General features: G+C 33.2%; 1 protein-coding gene across 1 annotated transcript in view; it reads right to left on the bottom strand.

Annotated features, from left to right (window-relative positions):
* Nucleotides 1–3885: 3885 nt before the first annotated feature.
* Nucleotides 3886–7996, bottom strand: part of XK-2 (xylulose kinase-2) — a 4346-nt gene continuing 235 nt past the window's right edge. The window contains exons 1-11 of the mRNA XM_012985806.2: nt 7941–7996; nt 7065–7719; nt 6891–6979; nt 6654–6718; nt 5983–6038; nt 5275–5395; nt 5124–5198; nt 4981–5034; nt 4803–4897; nt 4484–4658; nt 3886–4380 (exon numbers count right to left, since the gene is read on the bottom strand). The exon at nt 7941–7996 is cut by the window's right edge and continues 235 nt beyond it. Coding sequence (XP_012841260.2) covers nt 4148–4380; nt 4484–4658; nt 4803–4897; nt 4981–5034; nt 5124–5198; nt 5275–5395; nt 5983–6038; nt 6654–6718; nt 6891–6979; nt 7065–7719; nt 7941–7996 — 1674 coding nt within the window. The 3' untranslated portion in view covers nt 3886–4147. The remainder of the gene's footprint in view (nt 4381–4483; nt 4659–4802; nt 4898–4980; nt 5035–5123; nt 5199–5274; nt 5396–5982; nt 6039–6653; nt 6719–6890; nt 6980–7064; nt 7720–7940) is intronic.

The following is a 7996-nucleotide window of genomic DNA, read 5'->3' on the forward strand; positions in this document are numbered from 1 at the left end:
CTAATGCAAAGTTTTTAATGCACATTCAATCCCATTATCTTTAATGTGGGAAAAACGGCCGAAACAAAAATGCATCTCCCTGAAAGGTGTGAATGTTGGAGAAGATGGTGAGATTTAGCACCCAAATTAATAGCAAACAAGAAAACAGTGCAAATGTTTTTTTTTTTTTTTTCTACATGTACAAATATGAGTTTTTGGGGTTGTAAGCAGGTAATTCTAATTTTTCGTTTGTCTGATTCTCTGTTCTTGGTATGATGTAATTAAGTTTCTGGTTTTTTTTTTCCTCCATGGAAGAGAATTGGTTTCTTTTCATTATACACTAAATTAGTTTATCAGATTTCGTTGTATTATTTGCGAGCAAGTAACCATATCTCTTTATTTTCGAAGTCTACCTAATCTTCTTATATTGAAATCTTTCCTCAGTTGATTGATAGAAGTAGTAAGTAATTCTTTCTTATCTTGTGCTTTTAAATTTTTCAAGTTCAATTCCTATGGGTTTTCGTGCAGGGGAAAATTGTAAATTATTTCCTTTGTTGATCAATGTATTCGTTCAATTTGACTATCAATCTAATTTATTTATTTATTTTGTTTTGAATCTCAGTTATGCAACATCAAATTAGAACATGCTATTGGTCGAACATGATGCATGATATAATTACTGTAAATGGCCTTTTTTATGTAAGTATACAAATTCACATATAAACTTGAGAGGATGCATGATCATTCTAAATAATAACTAAATTTCCTTTTTAATAAGCTATTAATATTTTTTCTTTTTTTCTTGTATTTTTAATCTCCTTATTCCATTTGATAAGAAATTATCTTATTTTTCATTTTGCTAGCTATTTCTCTGTTTTGTAATTCTAATGATTGTTTTGGTTTTCGTCTTATTTCTTCTACTTCTTCTTTTACTTTTTCCCTCTATGCTTTTTTAGAAACATTTTTGCTTACATTTACAGACGCTCAAGTCCGTGAAGTGAGATTACTTCTGTTGTGGTTCATATTCCATTAAAAGTCATCATATATGATGAAAATGCCCCTAAAAGTATAGCTTTGGCAATTTCCAACGCCGTCAAACTGTTTAGAATCGTTACACAAATTCAGTGTAACTCTGATGAAGATCCACGGTTCGATGCACCTTTCAAAGAGTGTTGAGAAACCATTTCAAGTGAGTATATAGCGATACAACTCATAGGAATATGTTACATTACAGGTTGCCAAAAGAATATCTCCATTAGTATCAATATTTAATTTATGTATTAAAGCTTCCTTTGTAAACATTCTTCTGACATTGTCAAAAATATATATATATATATATATATATATATATTATATATATATGTGTGTGTGTGTATGTATATTGTTTCTCACGTAGTGGCACAAAGAGAATCGGATGAAGAATTTATTCTCTTTTGGTGGGGTCATGGAGTTATTTTAGTGGATGAGGCCACAGGCCAGGTCTATTTTATTTTTTATATGGCCTCACTTAAAGTCGCATAAGATTTTCACATAACTTATGCATATATTTGTGCTTACACATTGGCGATTTACTCGGTGCTCGTGGATGATCCATCGAACATGAGGCTATTTCAGTTATTGAAGATTTTTTGAAAATGAGAAAATAAAAAAAAGCTTGTAAAATTTTATTTATCATATCAGCCTTTGTATTAAGTATTGGATATATTAATATTAAATGATACATTTCACTAACAGCTTAAACTTTTGGTTGAAATGGTCAGTCAACATGGTATCAGAGCCAGGCCAAATGACAGGTCCTGAGTTCGAATCCCACAGTCACCCATTTAAAATTAATAATATTTCCAGTGCAAAGTTTCAAATGTAATTCGCCTCCACTTGAGGATTAATATTAAATGATACATTTCAGTAACAGCTTAAGCTTTTGGTTGAGATGGTCATTCAATATTAAGGGTAAATTACGAAACCCCCTCAACTTTAGGCTAAATAACGAAAAACACCATCACATATCCGTAATAACCACCAAAACCACCCTCGCTTTTGGTTGAGATGGTCATTCAACATTAAGGGTAAATTACGAAACCCCCTCAACTTAGGCTAAATAACGAAAAACACCACCACCTATCCGTGATAACCACCAAAACCACCCTCTGATTAACTGTTGATCGAGTTTTTTAACAGAAAATGTGTACAGTTTATTATAGTTTCTTTTAAATAGGTGAGAGATAAAAGAAAATATCTGAAATTGTGTAAAGTCTATTCCCTGAAGAAAAAAAAAAAAAGGCCGTGAAAAGTCACTCAATGACGAAAAACACCACCACCTATCCGTGATAACCACCAAAACCACCCTCTGATTAACTGTTGATCGAATTTTATAACAGAAAATGTGTACAGTTTATTATAGTTTCTTTTAAATAGGTGAGAGATAAAAAGAAAATATCTGAAATTGTGTAAAGTCTATTCCCTGGAAAAAAAAAAAAAAAACAAAAAAAAAAAAAAAAAAAAGTCCGTGAAAAGTCACTCAATGACTCTGTGAGCGGGTTGGAGCGGGTTGGTGTAAGACGAAAACAATCATCAACTGGTTTTTTGTAATTATAAATAGGTGGGGTGTTTTTCGTTATTTAGCCTAAGTTCATGAGATTTTCGTAATTTACTCTTGTATTAATGATTTAGTTCTCCTTTTAGTTTATTCAGCCTAAGTTCATGAGGTTTTCGTAATTTACCCTTGTATTAATGATTTAGTTCTCCTTTTAGTTTATTCAATTCGGCACTCTGTGTGTTTTCCAACTTTTAGAAAGGTCCTATGTAATTTTATTGGTGATTCAATTTCTTTTAGCTGAGTGGTGAATGGCAATTTATATCAGTTAATTTTTATTTTATTTTTAAGTATTTTAGTAAACCTATATTGTTCGATTGAATAAAATGTTATTTTTATATGTTTTATAATTATTTTCTTTATTTGATTTTATTTCAATCAAGATGCGAAAATCTTAACATAAAAAATAAGATACATTTTGAATCTTAAAAATCAATTGAATGGTAAAAATCGCATAAAATCACATTAAATCGCAAAAAAATAGATAGAATTATATCAAATCAAATTTCTTTTAAGATAGATACATTTTGAATCCTAAATATCAATTTAATAGTAACATTCGTATAAAATCGCACTAAATCGTAAAATTCGTATAAAATCGCAGTTAATCGTAAAAAATCGATAGAGTTATATCAAGTCGAATTTCTTTTAAGATTCCAATCGAAAAGTTGAAAAATAGAAATGAATCGTTAAATTGAATCACAAATAGTAAGAGTTTGTAATTTTCTTAGAAAATCATGTTGTAAACAATAGGGGTACTAAATTATAAAACATGTTTGTCATGGGAGAATTAATATCTTATCAAATGAATTCATCAACAACTAAAGGATAATTGAAGGATAATTAACATTCTGATAAAGAAAACATGGTAGCAATGGCTTAGCAAAGATAGATCAATCTCACAAAAAGGACTATTGGCACATTGCTTGTCATATCAGAAATGTAATTTGTATGGATAAGATAGGTATTCATAAATTTCGTAGAAAATAAAGGGTATTTTTTCTTTGTAGCATAACATGGTTTTAACAAGACCCTTTTGTATAGTCTGCCCTCTTGTCAATAAAATTTACTTTTTTTGGCAATAAAAAAAGACTTTTATTGTCGTGCACCTAAGTTAGTTATAAATGCAAATTATCATCTAATACATCTCTTAACATTGTCACCAAGTTTCCGTCACAAAACTCAGACATATCTAGATTTTTAATGAAAATCCATATTTGATTCATGACTAATAGGACACTATTACCGTATGTAGAAAGTTTTCGGTAGAAAGTTTTCGATATGGTACAATAGAGCAAACGGTCGATAGCGCATTTTGGCTTAAAAGAAATCCACCCTGCCCATACTCCCAAACTCTTAATTATTCTGGCAAATTTACAGAAAGACCATATAAAAAAGAAAGAAAAAACTCTATTGGACATAAGATTGTCGTGGACGACACTCAAGCCACTCTCTTTTCATTATTCACAGTTCGGATTATTGTAATAAAAACCGGAAGAGAACAAAATTAAAAAAAAAAATTCAGAAAGAAAATTAAATGGACGGAATTCCACCCCCCTAGCCAGTATAAAATATTCACATTCGTCCTAGTTTCTGGACCAAGCCATTCTCAATTTCTGTCCTTTTCTTCATCAATAAACCGTACTTGGACGTAAGTCCTTCGTCTCCAGCAGCAACTGCTAGCGTGCATTTTAGAGACGTCTCTTGCAACATGTCCATATACATGCAGGAAATTGGGACAAAGTTGCCCTTTTTGTTGCACAACCAACCATGAGCAGCCCTTAGTGCAGCTCCCATGGAAGCCGAGTCTGTAAAAGAATTTTCTTGATGAATAGGATTCAACTACACAAGCATATTATTATTCCATGCAAAATATCTTTGTGCTTTGCAGAAAAAGAAATTAGCACTTGCCTGAGCTTTCGATTTTGTAGACATTGCAACCAAAAATTGAAGCTGCGGAGCTGAGAATGCTGTTATTAGCTGATGCTCCGCCTGTAGCAATTATCCGTTTCGGTGGTGAAGGCATTCCAAATCTTTCGGCATGAGCTCTCATTGACAGAAACTGACCCTCCACTAATGCTCGTACCTATTATGAATTTTGTGTAAGCATATATATATATATATATATATATATATATAGAGAGAGAGAGAGAGAGAGAGAGAGAGAGAGAGAGAGAGAGAGAGAGAGAGAGAGAGAGACATCTGTTCGGACATTATTTAGTCAACTAACCTCAGAGGCAGCATCAAATTCCGTAACTTCACGTTCTTTTACTCCATCCAATGTGTTCTCATTGAAATTTTCAAGAACATAGCGATGGTATCCAACTGCAATCATAAAAATATTCGAGTCAAACCAATAGTATATATTTTTGGATAAAAGAAAATCTAATATTCTGTACTATGCTTACCGGGGAGGGGAGGAGTAATTTCATGATCTTTGTAATAAAATCCTAATTTTCCACCTGTACTCCAAAAAACAAAAAGGGCATTAGAAACAGCAAACCAAGCACTATCTAATATAAAGTTGAAGAACCAGAAGTTATGTACTGACCATTTAAAGGTTGCGTCTGCTGTAAAAATGAGTTGAAAATATCCCAAGATTTATCTGCACACTTATTACGTATATCTACAAATGTTGGAGTGAAAGAGGTTAATCGAGGTATCGTGATCACAGACACTATTTGACAGTTAATTGTTTGTACCTTCACGGGTGAGAGAACCATTCTTATAGCACAGCATAACCATATAGCCTTTTATATCAACTGGATTAGGAAAAACATGCCCTTCTAAGCATGGCTTGTGTTCTGCAGTGATCCCAAAGACCTACGAACACAAGTCGGGATCACCAAATGCAGCTAAAGATAAAATTACATTTTTCAACATATAGTTGACTATGAAAATGAACAAGTCAAATTTCTACTGTTGTGTTTTTGTGTATCTATCAAATTATGCTCCCACCTCATAGATGAAGAATGGTTGGTTCAGACAATAATTAATTGTAAATATAAAAGTGAAGAGTAAAAGGTCCTTGAATAATACTGCAAGCTTTCACTTCCTTTTAATTAAGGGTAAATAGATTACAGAAACAGTCATTGAGGTTTGACCTTTGTACAAACAAAATCCAACTAAGTTTGTACATTACACTTGATATGTGTTTCGATATTGCATATTGCATCTATGTGAGTGATGTATTTGTAGAGCAAAAACGGGCACTCGTAATACCTCAAGTGGATGTTTGTATTCTAAATGTTAATTCAGTTTTTTGTAATTAGACAAAAATTCAGCGGTATAATTTATAATTTATCATTTAAATGATTTGCATTTACTAGAATAATTAGACAAATATAAAACATAGAGGGATAATGAGTTAAAAAAGTGGGAAAATCTTAAAGATAGTTTGTTTAACTTACAGTGTCACTGGTGCCAAGACTGATTGCCAGATCACCTGGACTGTTGAGGGTTAAACCTATAGTAGTACGTATGCAATTTATTCAGTCATGATTTAAACAGTAATCCAGTATTACAATCATGATCAAGAACGTGCACTAACTAAATCCGTGTGGATTTCTTAGAAAGGGTCATTTGTCAAAACCAAGTAGTGACGTGATATTGGAACTGTGAATCGTAAGTCACTGTCTTGAGCTGAGACACAATCACATTAATGAAAAAAAGAAAAGAAATTATACACCAAACACATATTGGAAATAAAAAATATAAGTATAAAACAGAATGCGTGGAGAATGCTTGACAAGGTTCTATTCTGCCTGTATTATTCCTCGAAATGAACTTCTATAACTCGGTTCTAAATTGATGCATAGAAAGATTTTATCTTTAGGGAAAAGAAAAAAAAAAGTTCTAACGACTTTGCAGCAGAAACAGTGAGTTGATCATGAATTTACAGACAAATCATATTTAGAGTAGAATACAAGGATATTAAGGACTTATTTCATCATAACAAGGCACCAAAACTACATAATCCAGCAGCAAAAGAAAACCAGTAGCAAAGAAGTTAACAAGAAGCATCTTTATAAGTGGCTTTTACGATAATAGAAAGAGTAGAAACATAGAAATAAACAGTCACCTGCTAAGCTGTTTGGATTATCACCAGACCACTGAATGATTAAACAGTTTTTGTCAAAGTGATACCTGAAACATTTCATGACAACGCCACATCAGATATCAAACAAAGCTCGACTTTTCTAAAATGCCAAGCAGAATTCAACTTGCCATTCTTTTTTCTTCAAATATATATCTATATATACACACATATATTTTAGTTGGAAAATAATACAGGACACGGTAATAAAGTGCCACTAACCTCTCCACAAAATAAGGAGCAATAGAACCAGCCACAGCATATGCAGGAACTAATTTCCCAAGTTTTTTCTCCAATCCCGGTGCTGTGACCTAATAACAAACAAAATATTCATAATTATAATCAACGAACAAATGCAGAATAGCAGTCCGATATATATAATATGCACGAACAAACCTCCAAAACAGTTTTCGACCAATCCCTCTCTTTAATGTCCATCAAATTCATCCCAGCACCATCAGTTTGATCAATACAAGCATAACTCCCAATAAGAAGAGAAGCCATGAACGAGCTAACTAACGAAATCCTCTCCGTATTCTCATAAGCCTCGGTTTGTGTCTCGAATATCCTCCGAATTTGTGGGCCCGTAAATCTTTCATAAGCACGTGAACCAGTAAGCTTCGACAGCTCCAAAGCACCACCAACCGCCTTCTCAATCGCCTTACATTGTTCCGTAGTACTGCTATCCATCCATATAGGCGACTCCTTCACAGAAAAGGCGTCACCGAGTTGACTCACCATTGTTTTTTTCGGGTCCAGCGAAGATAATATTTCGGAACTGCCGTTTTTCCAGTAAACACTGCCGTGCTGCTGTCCACTGCCGGAAACAGCAACGACTTTCCCGAAATCGAATTTCGATTTTTGGAGCCTGTGAAGAATTAGGTCTAATGCTTCGACCCACATTAAGGTGGGCGAAACGATTCGGTTGTTGACGGAAGGGTCGCGATAAACACCATCTTTGGTTTTGTAATGGGGCAATCCGGAATCGAAGTTGACAATCTCCTTAGCTACAATGTTCAGGCTTGCATCTAATACAGTTGCCTTCAACGACCTAAAATTTATTGCACATCAATCCACCATTAAAACACATTTCTATAAACTTCCACCTCGATCGCGTGATTATAAGCTGAATCACCGGTCCGCATTAAAAAGTATAGAATTTCTAATGATTTTGGAGATCTAAATTCAACAGTACACAGACATGCGAACAAATTTAACATATACATTTACAAAAAAAAAAAAAAAAAAAAAAAAAAAAGAGGAGATACTTACTGGGTGGAACTGTCAAATCCGAGAAAATAAGAGCCTTGAGGAAGAGTGTAATTCTC

This window comes from Erythranthe guttata, chromosome 3 (assembly GCF_056151865.1).
Source record: "Erythranthe guttata isolate IM_541 chromosome 3, IM_541, whole genome shotgun sequence".
NCBI lineage: Eukaryota > Viridiplantae > Streptophyta > Magnoliopsida > Lamiales > Phrymaceae > Erythranthe > Erythranthe guttata.